At 41.9% G+C, this 15,742-nt stretch overlaps 1 protein-coding gene across 1 annotated transcript; it reads left to right on the forward strand.

Moving 5' to 3' along the window:
- The first annotated feature begins 221 nt into the window (after window positions 1-221).
- CCT5 (chaperonin containing TCP1 subunit 5) lies at window positions 222-15,491 on the forward strand. The gene is made up of 11 exons (XM_070411889.1): window positions 222-394; window positions 3,320-3,380; window positions 5,099-5,263; window positions 6,493-6,691; window positions 8,936-9,128; window positions 9,211-9,360; window positions 11,569-11,688; window positions 12,330-12,515; window positions 13,115-13,252; window positions 14,025-14,205; window positions 15,227-15,491. The coding sequence occupies exons 1-11, from the start codon at window positions 290-292 to the stop codon at window positions 15,352-15,354; spliced, it is 1,626 nt and encodes a 541-aa protein (XP_070267990.1). The 5' UTR covers window positions 222-289; the 3' UTR covers window positions 15,355-15,491.
- Window positions 15,492-15,742: the final 251 nt, after the last annotated feature.

A 15,742-nucleotide genomic window follows, 5' to 3' on the forward strand; every position in this document is an offset into this window, starting at 1 on the left:
ATTCACGAAATTACTAATTTCTGTCTACTCTCGACTTGTGGGTTCCCAAGTTCCCGTCTGTAACATCGAACCGCCCCCCCCCCAGCTTCCCAGATGATAGACATTTCCGAAGGCCGCCGGTTCCAGAAAGTACTGTCTGGCATGAAACTAGTCTCAAGTGAAAAATAAGTCTCACGCAGGCTGCTCTGCGCATGCGCGAGCTGTTGAGCCCGCCCGCGAGCGGAAGGTGCGTTCTGGGTTCCGGAGTGGTCTCCGCCGGTTGTGGAGAAGTCGCCCCAGCTGCAGAACCATGGCGTCCTTCGGGACTCTCGCCTTCGATGAATATGGGCGCCCTTTCCTCATCATCAAGGATCAGGACCGCAAGACTCGTCTTATGGGGCTGGAGGCTCTCAAGGTAACGGGACCGGGATACACGGTCGCTGGGATGAAGGAAGTGGCCGAACCCTGGTCTCTGCGCCTGCGCCAGCCGAGGAGCGGTCTGCCATGTGCTGCGGGGGAAGGCCGAGGGGATCCCTCTCGTGTGCAGCCCCGCACCCCGCTCCTAGAATTTGAGGGAGGCCGTGTAGGTCTTAGGGGTGAGCTGCAGGCGCCTTTCCGAGCTGGGTGGGGCAGCTCTAGATCCCGGGCGGGGTGCCCGCGTCTCGCTGGTCCCTTCAGCCCAGCGGCCTGGAGGCCCCGTGTTTTTTTCGTCGTAAGATGCAGAGAAAGTGTCCTCAGGTCACCTGGACGTATTAGACCCTGCTGCCTCATCTTCAGCCAGTGTACCTGCAACAGCCCTAAAGGCGTAGTCATTTACCAAGCATTTCAATTTTTTATTATTATTTTTATGCATGGCGTTTTTCTGCAGGCAGTGTCGTAAAAAATTTCAATGTAGACCCTTAAGGAAGAAAATGCTGCCTTAATAGTTGGAAGAGGACACCAGGAACCAAAATACAAGGCGGTGCGTGAGCAGTCTCACCAGTTCCTGGAGGGGATGCAGATACAAGTTGGAGGGTTTGATAGAGGTGGCTTCTGACCAGGGATGGAGTCGTGTTTTAAGGGAGATCGAGCCAGCGTTTTGGAAAAGGGAAGCAAGTCAAAGCAAAGACCGGGCAGGAAATGGCATGGCGCCGTAGGGGAGAGCGCAGAATCCACTTTTAAGTTACACTAGTTTCCAAAGATGGGGGCCCTTGCACACCCCACTGTTACCCCGTGGGGAGGAAGGGGTTCCGAGCAGCGTCAGAACTTGAGTAGAACTGTACCTTGGGAAGTGGAGTTGGGGCGGGACTGAAGGGAGTGAGGGAGACCAGGGGAGTCAAATACTCCATCGCAGGAGTCCAGGTGAGGGTGGGTCACCTGAGCAGACATTGCAAGTACAGAGAAAAGGGGAGCTTTGAGAGGGCACTGTCTGTAGAGATTCTTGTAAAGGGAAGTAACCCACGTGTAGACGTCAGTGTGTGGAATAGACCTCGCCACCGGGTCTGGGGTGTCCCTGTTCACGGAATGTGGTGGGGTTTTGCTTAATTAAGAAACGGTACAGTTCTTCCACAGGCTGTTGGTTTGGCTTAGGACAAGTTACACGGCCTCTCTGAACCTCTTCTCGGTGGGGGTAAGACACCTCTGTCAAGCAGAGAATGAGAATTCAATGGGATAACCTCAGGAGTGACCACAGTGTTTGATCATCTGCCCCTGTGTTAACTAAGTTCATTATTTCATGTCATCCTCACACTCTGAGAAAGGTGTTATTTTATAGAATTGGAAATAGCAGGTAAGTAATTGCTGAAGGTCACAGAGCTAGTGAAGAACGGGGCCCTGGTTGAAGCCCACTTCTGTCTAACTCCAAAACCAGGGGTCTAGACTTGGGTTCTCAGCCTTGGCACTGCAACATTTGGGGCCAGGTTATTTGTTGTGGTGGGAACGGTCCTTTGCAGGATGTTTAGCATCATCCCTGGCTGACCTCTCACTACCTACTGCCAGTAATAGCCTCCTCCCCATTTTTTAAAAAATATGTTTTTATTTCAGAGAGGAAGGGAGAGATAGAAACATCAGTGATGAGAGAGAATCATTGAGCATCTGCCTCTTGCACACCTCCCTAGGGATCAAGCCTACAACCCAGGCATGTGCCCTGACCGACAATTGAACTGTGACCTCCTGTTCATAGGTCGATGCTCAACCACTGAACCACACGAGCCAGGCCCCTTCCCCAGTTTTGACAAAAATGTCTTCAGGGATTGCCACATGTGTCCTGGGGAATGAAATCTCCCCTGCTTTAGGGACTACCTCCCTACAATTATTAACCTTTAAAAATTCCATTATATAGACACACAAGAGGCCTAGTGCATGAAATTCGTGCACGGGTAGGGTCCCTAGCAGCTGCCAGCTGGGGCCTCCCTTCGCACCTGCCTTGGTCTGGCACCGCCCGCTCTCCTGCTCCACCATCCCGCCATGGTCCCACTCTCATCGGGGCTGGCAGTGCTTCCACTGCCAGCGCCACCCCCTGATGGTCAGTGCATGTTGAACTCCCCCCCCCCCCCCCCTAGGGACAATTTGCATATTAGCCTTTTATTATATAGGATAAGTCAAAGTATATTTGTAAGAATTACATTTTCACAAATCTAGTGAACTTTGTGTCTTGTTATCTGCCAGATGGGGTAACCAAGGAAGGAAGGCCTCACAGAACCGTGTGCATTTGAATTGCTTTAAAAAATTGGTCAGGTTTTTGGTAGCTAGTGAGAAGGCCATAGTCCAGGAGTCAGGGGACATGTTTGGGGGAACAGGCATAGACAATCCTCACTGGAAGGAAACTAGGTCTCAGATTTGGTAGTGGGGAGGCTCTGAAAAGCTGAAGCTTTTAGACCTGCATGTTGGGGCAGAGGGCGTTTAAGATTTGGGGACTGACAGAGAAATGGATGGCTTAGGTGGATGTAGGATGGATCTGCAGGATAGAAGGTGAGATACGAGACCCTGGATTTCTGTAGGGGGCTGTGGATCTGGGTTTGGTTGTAACAGCAAGAATAGAAAGGAAACCAGACATGGAAGGAAAGTGGACCTAATTATGTGTGGAAATAGGAATAGGTGATTTTAACCTTCCATTTTTCAGTATTGATACCCTTGGCAGGTAACAGCAAGGATGACTCTTATTATATAGGTTGTATGTTGGCTAGACCATTTGAGAGAAGAGTGTTTCTGCAGTAAACCATCATGTGCTGTATGTTTATGGCTGGACTCTCACATGAAGTTAGCATTGCAAAGTGTTCTTATGATCAGTCATCAGCTGTATGCTTTGAACTATTAAAATTATATGTAACTTGAATATTTGCTTTTTTTCTGTTTCATTTAGTCTCATATAATGGCAGCAAAGGCTGTAGCAAATACAATGAGAACATCGCTTGGACCAAATGGTAAGAGACTAACATTCTGAGTTTAACAAAACTTTTAAATCAGAAACTAAACAATAAAACCACTTGACAGAAGAGGGGAATGGAGGGGGCTGTCCTACTCCCCTACTACAGCCAAAGTCTTGGTGTATTTCGTACTCTAAACATGGTGGTAGTCATAATGCATGTACCATTTTAGGTTCGATTTTTTTTTTTTCCACATAACATTATTTTATTAGCCTTTTCCAAATCATGTGCATGTGTTACATGCACTTGAGTCAGCTCTGACCCCTAGCGACCCTATGAATAGAGTCATGTACAGTGTCCTGTCCTCACCTGCCCTGCTCGGCTCTATAGACTCATGCCTGTGGCTTCTTTTATGGAGTCTGTCCACCTCATGTTCGGTCTTTCTTTTTTCCTGCTGCTTTCTATTTTACCCAGCATTATTATCCTTTCCAAAGAAATCTGCTTTCTGATGACATGCCCATAGGACAGCTGCAGCTTTGCCCTTTTTGCCTCCAGTGGTCTATTTCAGGCTTAATTTGTCAAGTTAAGCAAAATCTTTAACAATTTCATCACCGGTTGTATGCTTTGAACTATTAAAATGATATGTAACTTGAATGTTTGCTTTTTTCTGTTTCATTTAATATCATATAATGGCAGCAAAAGATCACAGCTTTGACTTGTAATCCTGCAGGACCCCAATGTCTTCATTGTCTGTTAAAGTTGTACGTTTCTTCTCTGGTCATTATTTTTGTCTTCTAGATGTTCAGATGCAGCCCTGCTTTGGCACTTTCTGCCATAAGATGGTGTCATTTGCATATCTTAAGTTAATAATATTTCTTCCACCAATTTTCAGTCCTCCCTCTAAATCTAGCTCAGTTCTGCCTGCAGATTAAACATATAGGGAGGTAAAATGCACCCTCTCTGACACCTTTGTCCATAGGAAACCATCTGTCTCTCCACATTCTGTCCTGACAGCGGCTTCCTGATCATAATACCAGATAATCGAGTGCTGAGGCACGCCCATTTCTTTCAGAACAACCCATGGCTTTTCATGATCCACATAATCAAGGCTTTACTTAGTCTATGGAGCATAGAGTAACCTTCTGAAATTCTTTGGAGCACGCCAGTATTCAGCGAGTGCTCACAATTGGATCTCAAGTGCTTGTTTTCTGAATCCAGCTGGACACCCAGCTTTTCTGGCTCCATATAGGGTAGAAGCCTTTGCTACATCACCTTGAGTATGACTTTTCTTGTGTGGGAAATTAGAGCAGTGGTCTTGTAATTACTGCACTTCTTGGCATCTCCTTGAAGACTAGGATGTATATTGAATGCTTCTAGTTGGTAGACTATTGTTTTTGATGTTGACATATTATTGTTAGGATCAATGGAAAAAATATTCTTGGGTGAGGATTAAAAAAAAAAAAAGAATGAGGGGGGGAAATGCCGGAGTGGGCCGTTGACTTCTGCTGCACAGTGTGTGGGGTCCTACAGGATTACAAATCAAAGCTGTCATCTTTTGTGATACTACTTTTAGTGATGCTTCATAATTTTTCTGCCTAAATTCTCTGGTTTTAGATTGCTTGCAACGCTTTATTTTGTATTGGCCTATCTAAAATGTCTTTATTTATGTTGAATATTTATGATAAATTCCTAGATAGGACCTGGGTCAAGACTTGTTCTTTATAGGCTGCATTCCCTTCTCCCCCAAAGCCGTTCTAAAAAGCCTGTCTTTTTAGGGCTCGATAAAATGATGGTGGATAAAGATGGTGATGTGACTGTAACTAACGATGGTGCAACCATTTTGAGCATGATGGATGTTGATCACCAGATTGCCAAGTTGATGGTTGAACTGGCCAAATCACAGGATGATGAAATTGGAGACGGAACCACCGGAGTGGTTGGTAAGAAAGGGCAAAATATCTTTTCTCATTTAAGAGGTGTTATTTAGAATCACATGGCTAATGTTATTTAGAATCACATGGCTAACATGCCTACCCAGAATGTTTACTTTGAATCAAATTATGAGGAGATGAACAAATTCAAGTTGAAGGACACCCTACAAAACAAGTGTCCCAGACGTTCCAAAACTAATCAGGATCATGAAAGAACAAGAGGGGGAAGGTAGTTAGATTAAAGAGAAATGGCAACCAACTGTAATGCATAAAACTTGATCAGATGCCAGATTTTATTTAAGCCGTGATGGATGTTGGGGAATTTGGTTGTGGATTATGTGTCACAACATAGTATTTTTTTTTTTTTCAGTGTTAAATTTCCTGAGTGACAGGTACATTGCATTGATGTAGAAAATGCCCTGGTTCTTAGTTGTGTGTTCAAATACTTGGGGGTGACATGCTATGGTTTCAACACTTCTCAGAGTTGAACAGGAAAGGAGTGCCTATACAGAGAAAACAAATGTGTGTCACAAAATGTTATTAATAAGTAGTGTTCATTTTACTGTTCTCGCATTTTTTTCTGAAGTTCTGAAATGTTAAAAACTTGGGGAAGATTAAAGAGATGTTTTTAATGTTACTTTTCTGCAGATAGAATTTTAATTCATTTATTCAGAAATCTTAATTGGGTATCAGACACTGTTCTACATTTGCTTGGAGTGCATGAATTTCACAGAGTGGACATCCCTGGCCCAGGAAACACAAGCGTTTTTCCCTTTATAAAAATGTTTCCACAGTACATTCTCAAGTTACATTCTTTACATCATTGATAGTTGAACATCCATCTATAATGTGAGACCTGTTAGACCATTGCTAGAACTGAAACAAGAAACTCTCTTTTTTAAAATAGATTAGATCAGTGGTTCTCAACCTGTGGGTCGCGACCCCTTTGGCGGTCAAATGACCCTTTCACAGGGGTCGCCTAAGACCATCCTGCATATCAGATATTTACATTATGATTCATAACAGTAACAACATTACACTTATGAAGTAGCAACGAAAATAATTTTATGGTTGGGTCACAACATGAGAAACTGTATTTAAAGGGCCAGAAGGTTGAGAACCACTGGATTAGATCGTCTTAGCCTCTAAGATACTTCCAGGATAATTCTAGAACTTTCAGAGTTCCAGGGCAAAGTTTTAACGTTTCCTGAACCAGTTATGCATTATCTTGTCTGCAGTCCTGGCTGGTGCCTTGTTGGAAGAAGCCGAGCAGTTGCTGGACCGTGGCATTCACCCCATCAGGATCGCTGATGGCTATGAGCAAGCCGCCCGCATTGCTATCGACTACCTGGACGAGATCAGCGATAGTGTCCTTGTTGACGTGCAGTACACTGAGCCCCTGATTCAGACTGCGAAAACCACGCTGGGCTCCAAAGTGTACGTTCTCGCTGTTATGGGTGGCAAAGTTTGTGCCTAAAGTCAATAGGAAAGGACCTTGGTGGCTTCATAGTGTTGATTTTTTTTCTGTTTCTATTGTTGTTTTGGTTTTGCTTTGTTTTTAATGTGGGTGTAGACATATTCAACATAAAGCAAAATATAGTTTCATGGTTATCTTTTTAAATGATGTAAGATTTCAGATACCATTTCATTTACTGGATTTCCCTTGTGGTTTTTCCAGAATTAAAAGTAATTTATTGAGCAGTCTATTAAAATGTTTCAAAGCTTTCAAAAAAAGGTAACATTCCCCCACCTGTAACCAGTGCTGCAGTGGAAAATTCTGCAAGGTAGGCCCTAGGCCAGTGATGGCGAACCTTTTGAGCTCGGCGTGTCAGCATTTTGAAAAACCCTAACTTAACTCTGGTGCCATGTCACATATAGAAATTTTTTGATATTTGCAACCATAGTAAAACAAAGACTTATATTTTTGATATTTATTTTATATATTTAAATGCCATTTAACAAAGAAAAATCAACCAAAAAAATGAGTTCACGTGTCACCTCTTTCACGCGTGTCATAGGTTCGCCATCACTGCCCTAGGCCAAGGATGTCAAACTCAAAGGCTAACATGGGCCAAATAAACAAGGTTTAAATTTATGTGGGCCACAAAAAACAAAAGCTCAATTTTCTTTTTCTTTTTTAATATTTTTCTTTTTTTTTCTTTTTTTTTTTTAAATATTTTATTGATTTTTTACAGAGAGGAAGGGAGAGGGATAGAGAGCCAGAAACATCGATGAGAGAGAAACATCGATCAGCTGCCTCCTGCACACCCCCCACTGGGGACGTGCCCGCAACCAAGGTACATGCCCTTGACCGGAATCGAACCCGGGACCCTTGAGTCCACAGGCCGACGTTCTATCCATTGAGCCAAACCGGTTCTGGCCAAAAGCTCAATTTTCATTGAAAGGTAGGTTTATTTCGATAAGAGACATGCTGAATACAAAGGGCTGAAATAAGTGAGTAATCATTAACATAATAGAACATTTTAATAAAAATTAATATTTTTTTTCTTGAGCATTAACTTAATGCAGACACTGAGTAACTGCACAAATTAATAAGAGTAATGCAAATAAACCTATTTTTCTTGTTCTCTGAAAGCAAAATATTTCCTGTTGCTCACATCAAACAAGTCAGTACAAGACTAATGACATGGCAGTCGGCTGCTAAAATATTCACTGCTAGTGTTAGTGAAGAGAAATGGTGCGCCTGCACATAAGGCGAGTAAGGGAAATGAATGCAACGCGATTATAGTAATCAGTCATTAGCGAACGTAGTTCGTTATTAATAATTATGTATAACAGGATGTTGTAAAAATGAAGTTACAAAATTTTTATTAAAACATTTTTTACATGCTGTTATATTGGTTGGGTCGCAAAAATACTCATTGTGGGCCACGAGTTTGACATGCTTGCCCTAGCCTGTTTGGCTCAGTGGGTGGAGCATCTGCCTGTGGACTGAAGAGTACCAGGTTTGATTCCAGTCAAGGGCATATGCCCAGATTGTGGGCTCGATCCCCAGTGGGGGGCATGCAGGAGGCAACCGATCAATGATTCTCTGTCATTGATGTTTCTATCTCTCCCTCTCCCTTTCTCTCTGAAATAAATAAAAATATACAGTTTTGTTTTTAAAAAGAAAGAAAATTCTGCAAGATAGGATACCACACTAATTCACTTCCCAGTAAGTGTTACACCTCATTCAGATACGATTGGCTTTTCCTGGGTGATTTCTTTTCTTTCTGATTCTGTTTTAGACTTATAAAATATTAATAGTATTCTTAAAAAGTAACAGAGTCTTAGGGAAGTCTTTGTTCTTTTCATACTTCAGTAGTCTCTTGTGTACGTTTATGTAGGAGGAAATACTAAATTTTAGAGTTAGTGAAAATAAAGATGTAAATTTTTTTTTCCATCCAAGTTTCCGCTTCCCTTTGGATTCGAGGTTAAGAATTCTTGTGGGCCCCCCCCCGGCCCCCCCCCCCCCAAAAAAAAGAGTCCCTGTTCCAGACTGTTGACAGTACGGGTTCTGATGGCATTCCTTTCTGAAACTCTCAGCATCATTTTATAAAATATGTTTGAGTTGCAATATATTAACTTGTATTTGAGTTACCATATTACATTATGTGGTCTACTTTGGTTTCAGTAACTGTTAAGTGAAAATGAATGGTTTGTTTTGCATATTTTCATTAGGGTTAACAGCTGTCACCGACAAATGGCTGAGATTGCCGTGGATGCTATTCTCACTGTGGCCGATATGCAGCGCAGAGACGTTGACTTTGAGCTCATCAAAGTAGAAGGCAAAGTGGGCGGGAGATTGGAGGACACTAAACTTATTAAGGGCGTGATTGTGGACAAGGATTTCAGTCACCCACAGATGCCAAAAGTAAGTCATTGCCTTTCACAGCTTCATCGGGCTTTTTTTAATTCTTAAAGCCACCAACAGATGATTCTGTTCTTCCCCATAGGAAGTACAAGATGCTAGGATTGCAATTCTTACATGTCCATTTGAACCACCAAAACCAAAGACGAAGCATAAGCTGGATGTGACCTCTGTGGAAGACTATAAAGCCCTTCAGAAATACGAAAAGGACAAGTTTGAAGAGATGATTAAGCAAGTAAGTCTCCCCATAGCTCTTAGTGACATTCAGCTCCTGAAGGATGCAGTTACGCACTTGTAGGTAATAAAGGTGTGTAGCATTACCCTATACTAGCTTGATACTTTATTATGTGGCTATAAATAACAGTATAGGCCCCCTCTTCATTTTAAATTCTTAAAGTTAAAATATTCACAAGGAGAACAAATCGAAGTGATAAGGGGTAAAGACATCTGATTTTGTCTTAAAATGGTCATGTGTCTAGGGTACCAGAAAGAGTAGACTCAGTTACGTTGAGCTGTACTTGCTCTCTTGGACACATTTAACTAGTAAGTTCGAAGTTTAGAAAATTTTACCACATACTTGAGACCTCTAAATATAACTCTTAGACAAAGGCGTTCCTGGGTACCTGGAAATTAAACCCAAATGCAATCATAGAAATCCCAGCTCTTTGCTTATATAAGTCAGAGCATTATTTTATAAATATCTTCCCCTTTTGGCTGTTACTTTTCTTTTTTTGGTTGTTACTGTTTTACATGTGTGTGCTCTGTGGCATAGCAGTCTTCTTTGGGACTCTGTCCTTGGCAGTTTAAAACAGCAGAACTCAGAGATAGGTGAACATGGACATTATCAGAGCAAGCAAAAACTGGAGGCGTTTGGTGTTTTTTAGTGGGTATTGTATTCATTTAGTCCCTCGTATATTTCTGTATGCCTACTTTAAATCAGGCCCTGAGATACAGAACTGAACAAAGCAGAGCTCTTGCTCTTAACACGTTAAGTACCTAGCCTGTTTTGTCTTCCGGATGGAAAGTATAGTGTCAGTCACCGGTGACTGACATGGGCCTTAAAATGTTAAGGTGCAGAATAAGGGAAAAGTGGGAGGGGCTCTGTGACAGACACTGGCATGTGAAGAGAACATTAGAACTGAGGTTGGAGTGTGCTGACAGGAGTTTGTAAATACAGGTCCCTTACCTGGGTGGTCATGGGAATGCCGGCCAAGATGCAGTGGAGGAAAAGCATGGGAACTGAGGCCAAAGGATTTGGATGGACTGTGTTGGTAGATGTGTAGGTGCCAGAAATGATAATGGGAGTAGTGAGGGGGCCAGATGCTATCGTTTTAAAGAATGAGAGGGAGTGACTCAAGAGAAATGGGGTGGCTGTGAGGAGCAAGAAGGATCTCTCCTATTTTGAGCACATGGAAGAAAAAATAGCCAGTTGAGTAGGAGTGCAGGGGACAGCCAGGGTTTGTTCACAGCAAGAATGTAATAGAAAAATTGCAAGAAGGAATTTTCTGTTAATACACCGGAGAGTTGGGGAAGAAAGGAGAGGTGGAGAGCCAGGTGCAGTAGATGACCTGGGAGTCTTGGGTGAGGACAGAAGTGAAATGGAGGCTGTAGCTATGGCCCAGTTATCGCAGGTGATCACCAAGGGAGGGAGGGACAGTCGGCTGTAATCATGTGGCCTTGGGCCGAATCATGAGCCATTTGCAAAGGGCTGAGGATCTTGTTAGAAGCAGGATTGTCTTTGTTGGTCTCTAAATAGGTCTATCCATGAATCCACAAAGGATAGCCCACTTAGGTGAGAAAAGCAAGTTGCAGAGCAATGTATATATCTAAAATGTTCTGTTGAAACACACGAGTGAATGAAACTGCTTCATAGGTTTTTGTGACAGGGCAGAGCTGTTACCCTTGATTTCCTGGGAACTATCAGGGTATTTAGCTTTGTTGACTCTTGTTTTGCTTCACTATAACAATTGAGTTCAGTATGAATTACTGATTTTTAAAGCATAGTTTAAAAGTGAGGTGGTTCTCATTGACATATGTTCATTATTTAGGACAGTGATGGCAAACCTTTTGAACTTGCCGTGTCAGCATTTTGAAAAACCCTAACTTAACTCTGGTGCTGTGTCACATATAGAAATTTTTTGATATTTGCAACCATAGTAAAACAAAGACTTATATTTTTTATATTTATTTTATATATTTAAATGCCATTTAACAAAGAAAAATCAACCCAAAAAAATGAGTTCGCGTGTCACCTCATAGGTTCGCCATCACTGATTTAGGATTTGGAGCTGACCTAAAGTAGTTGTATGTTTCCTTTTCTGTGCTTTATTTCGGTTTACCCACCTAACCCAACTATGCATCTCACCTTTTTTAACCTTTTTTTCAAACATTAAAGCACAAAGAATACTTTTTCTTAATATGATTGTGGCATGTCTTTTCTCAGATTAAAGAAACTGGCGCTAACCTAGCTATTTGCCAATGGGGCTTTGATGATGAAGCGAATCATTTACTTCTTCAGAACGACTTGCCTGCGGTTCGTTGGGTTGGAGGACCTGAAATCGAGGTAGGGAAGCTCTGTGGAAAGAGATGTCTCAACTTAGGGCCAGACCTTACAATGCCTTTATGTATCTTGGGGTTGCTTTGGTAGCACTTACCTTAAATTACAAATCATGCTAAGGCTTTATAGATTAGAGGAGGATGGGCTGGGAGAGAGAAAGTACTAGGATCTTTTTTATGGTTTTACTAATAGTGCCATCTATTCCGGATTTTTGTGACATATGCTTTCCATAGATCATCTTATTTGGCTCCTAAGGGTGGTCTTACCACTCTGTGTCAGCCGAATACTAACAGCCATCCTAGACATGGTCTGTCCCTGGACAACATGGCTTCATTGGTCCTCGCTGCAGCCCAGTTTGCAGAGGGACGGCTGTGCAGAGCTCTGTTTCAGAGGCACAGTCAGGAGATGGGGTCAAGAACTATGGGGACTGTGCAGGGTGACAGAACCAAACCAAGACACTCGGCTCTTCAGAGCTTTGTTCATTTATCAAGGTTTTTGGGGGGTTGAACTTGAATTTTTTTAGCCAGAATGGGGCAGCAATTCTAGTGAACGAGGTCATAGGTCGCATTCAGTTTATTTGTGACCAGTTGTGAAAGTTTGTTGTGGACCAACACGTCTTCCTTCTCTTCCCGACCCACCCCAATTAGTTGATTGCCATTGCAACAGGAGGGCGAATCGTTCCCCGCTTCTCAGAGCTCACAGCTGAGAAGCTGGGATTTGCTGGGATTGTAAAAGAGATCTCATTTGGGACAACTAAAGACAAGATGCTGGTCATCGAGCAGTGTAAGAACTCCAGAGCTGTAACCATTTTCATCAGAGGAGGAAATAAGATGGTAAGAATTCAGTTATTCTACATATTTTGCAGTTTTGATGTATGGTTTGGCTTTGCCCATAACATATTAACAGAGACACAGTTACCATAAGTAAAACAGGATCATTTTTCTCAAAGAAACGACATATTGTGGTATTAAATTATTGAAGACCGTGTTCCATTGTCTGTTCTACAAAGCACATTTGCCTTTCTTCAGTCCCTTGGGTAGAAATAGGAAACCTAAGTAAATAACCATTGATGATCTCTCCATTTTCCTACAGTGGATTTTTAGTGCATCATAATGAATGACTCGTTGTGAGGTTTTTCTTTGTCGGTTTTGTTTTGTGTGACCCCTTATCTTGGTTGTATGTCTTGGAATGAGTCACTGGCTACCTGTTTCATGTGTTTTGACTACATTATAGGGAGAGGAAGTAAAAATAGAAACCATCTGATAACAGATATTCTGGCAGGCTCTCTGCCTTTGTTTTAACCAAGCTGGTTTTAATGGGGGAGATAGGAATATTTTTAGCAAGCACTTACATTAAACCAGAGGTGCCAGGTATTTGGCTCTAAAATGAATAAATCGAGACCACATTAATTTAGGCAGAACTGTTTCCCTAGATCATCGAGGAAGCAAAGCGATCCCTTCACGATGCCTTGTGTGTCATCCGGAACCTCATCCGTGATAATCGTGTGGTGTATGGTGGAGGCGCTGCTGAAATCGCTTGTGCTTTAGCAGTTAGCCAAGCAGCAGATAAGGTAAAATGCACATGGGGGCTCATGAAGGACTAAGACGGTTCTGGTATGTGCGGCAGCCCTGCTTCGAAGCAACTGGGTGCTAGACTGAACGTAAACAAGAACATTGGCGGTTTAATAGGTGTTCGATCTGAGTATATTCTCATGCCTGTGTAGGCAAATTCAGTTACCATCAACTAGCATTTCTCAGCTTCATTCGGTCATTCCAGCCTTGCCAACTACTATTTTGTGTAAATCTCTACACTTAATGTTATTTGAAATTCAAAGTTAATTATATAATAAAAACAAATCAGTAAGAGCTGATTCTCAGACTTCTCTCACATGTATACCTTCTTCATCCTTATTCTGTGGTGACATTTTAATATTTGGTAGATTAAAAGTAGTCAAGATAGCCTGTGCTTAGAATTCTTTACTTGTTTATGGTTTTGGTTTTTTTTTTTTTTATAGTATGTAAGAATGTTTCTAAATTGCTTCTGGGGCCGAACCGGTTTGGCTCAGTGGATAGAGTGTCGGCCTGCGGACTGAAGGGTCCCAGGTTCGATTCCGGTCAAGGGCATGTACCTTGGTTGCGGGCACATCCCCAGTGGGGGGCGTGCAAGAGGCAGCTGATCAATCTCTCTCATCGATGTTTCTGGCTCTCTATCCCTCTCCCTTCTTCTCTGTAAAAAATCAATAAAATATTTTAAAAAAAATAAAAAATAAAAAAAAAATAAATTGCTTCTGGGGGTGTTTTTGCCAAGCACGCTTACCCTTACCATAACCCTATACCCTCTAGTGCCCAACCTTGGAGCAGTATGCCATGCGAGCATTCGCCGATGCTCTGGAAGTCATCCCCATGGCTCTCGCTGAGAACAGTGGCATGAATCCCATCCAGACGATGTCTGAGGTCCGAGCCAGACAAGTGAAGGATAGGAACCCTGCTCTTGGGATTGACTGTATGCACAAGGGTACAAACGGTGAGGAGTTGTTACACCTCTGTGTGGGGCTGTGTTTTAACTTAAATTGAGTAGTTTCATTCTGCGTGGCTATATAGTATGTAATGCTTACTGTGAGATTATCGCAGCTTTTTTAAGACTTAAACACACTTGAGATATTCAGGTCCTGAATTTCAGATACTTGATTTTATTGCAACTACAATGTGGTATTTATACCAGAGATGGCTTCCAATTTCATCTGTTTTTAGAAAATAAATCTTGCTTTTTTTTTACACAAATGTCTGTCAAAGTGCTTTGGTTCTGGGTCTTTCATAAAACAGCCCTGAAACTGACTTAATTTACAGCTTATTCTGTGCTTGTATCGCATAAATTATGGGGTGTTTTATAAATGGGATGTACCGTGGCCACGTGAACGGTTTACTTGCTGAAAGGTAGTGTAACGTGTGCTTGTTGAAACAGTGGTCCCCCTGGTTTTTGTACTGCTGTGCTGTGTCTGGAGTTGTGCAGAACTGGACAGTTTATGTTTTCACTTAGAAATGTTTAGATATGTTTTGCTCTTCATGTCAAAGCCCAAGGATGTTATAATAGCAACAACTGTCAGACATTTGATTTTTTTTTAATTTGAATGCTTGGTTGTGCTTAAATTTACCATTTTTAGGTCTTATAATTATCTTACACTTCAAGTTCAGTCAGATTTCACTTATTTCGGGTTTACTAAGTTATATGGTGTTGGGTGCTCTGTGGGGTGAGATGTCACTGAAAGGTTTCACTTTTTAGTCACCTAGCATTTTAGCTTAAAACTGAAGAGAGCTGCCTCCTGTCCCCCCCCCCCCCCTTCCCCCCCTCCCCCACCCTAGCTTTCTGGTAATAACCAGGTTCAAATTCCAGAATGTCCTTGGCAGTAATGAAATTTATTCCTCAGAATTTAACTTGCTTCCAAATTTGTAATTCCTGCCTTTTAGTCTGATTTCATTAATCAAAACAAGTTTTCAAAATTAAATGTCTGATATTTTAGGATAATCAACTTATTTGTATTTTTCAGATATGAAGCAACAACATGTCATAGAAACCTTGATTGGCAAAAAGCAACAGATCTCTCTTGCAACACAAATGGTTAGAATGATTTTGAAGATTGATGATATCCGTAAGCCTGGAGAATCTGAAGAATAAAAAATTTTAAAATAGAATGTAGTAACCACCACTGCTACAATTAAATAAAAGGGTGTCTTATGTATCTACGGTTATTTATTTTGTTCTTTTTTAGACACTGTAGATGCTATAATAAAACTAGTTGTTTGGTAACCATAGTTTCACTTGTTTAAAGGTGTGTAATTGTAGGAACACTTTCTCTCAAGCCTTTGTATTCGTTATATTAAAGGGATCTCTTTAAAAACCACCTTTATCTTCTCTTAAAGTTTTGTTTTGTTATTCTTTTAAGATATATCTTTATTGATTTCAGAGAAGAAGGGAGAGAAAGAGAAAAACATTAATGATGAGAGAGAATCATTGATTGGCTGCCTCCTGCATGTCCTCTACTGGGGATCAAGCCGCAACCTGG

The sequence above is a fragment of the Myotis yumanensis genome, unplaced genomic scaffold (genome assembly GCF_028538775.1).
Source record: "Myotis yumanensis isolate MYYU_CA2020_CCGP unplaced genomic scaffold, mMyoYum1.0.hap1 SCAF_4, whole genome shotgun sequence".
Classification (NCBI taxonomy): domain Eukaryota; kingdom Metazoa; phylum Chordata; class Mammalia; order Chiroptera; family Vespertilionidae; genus Myotis; species Myotis yumanensis.

Excerpts from the sequence above, each read along its gene's own strand:
- CCT5 (XM_070411889.1), top strand. The coding sequence starts at position 290 with ATGGCGTCCTTCGGGACTCTCGCCTTCGATGAATATGGGCGCCCTTTC. Across the intron at positions 9,361-11,568 it reads TTGAAGAGATGATTAAGCAA|ATTAAAGAAACTGGCGCTAA; the intron begins GTAAGTCTCCCC and ends GTCTTTTCTCAG. Across the intron at positions 11,689-12,329 it reads TTGGAGGACCTGAAATCGAG|TTGATTGCCATTGCAACAGG; the intron begins GTAGGGAAGCTC and ends CACCCCAATTAG.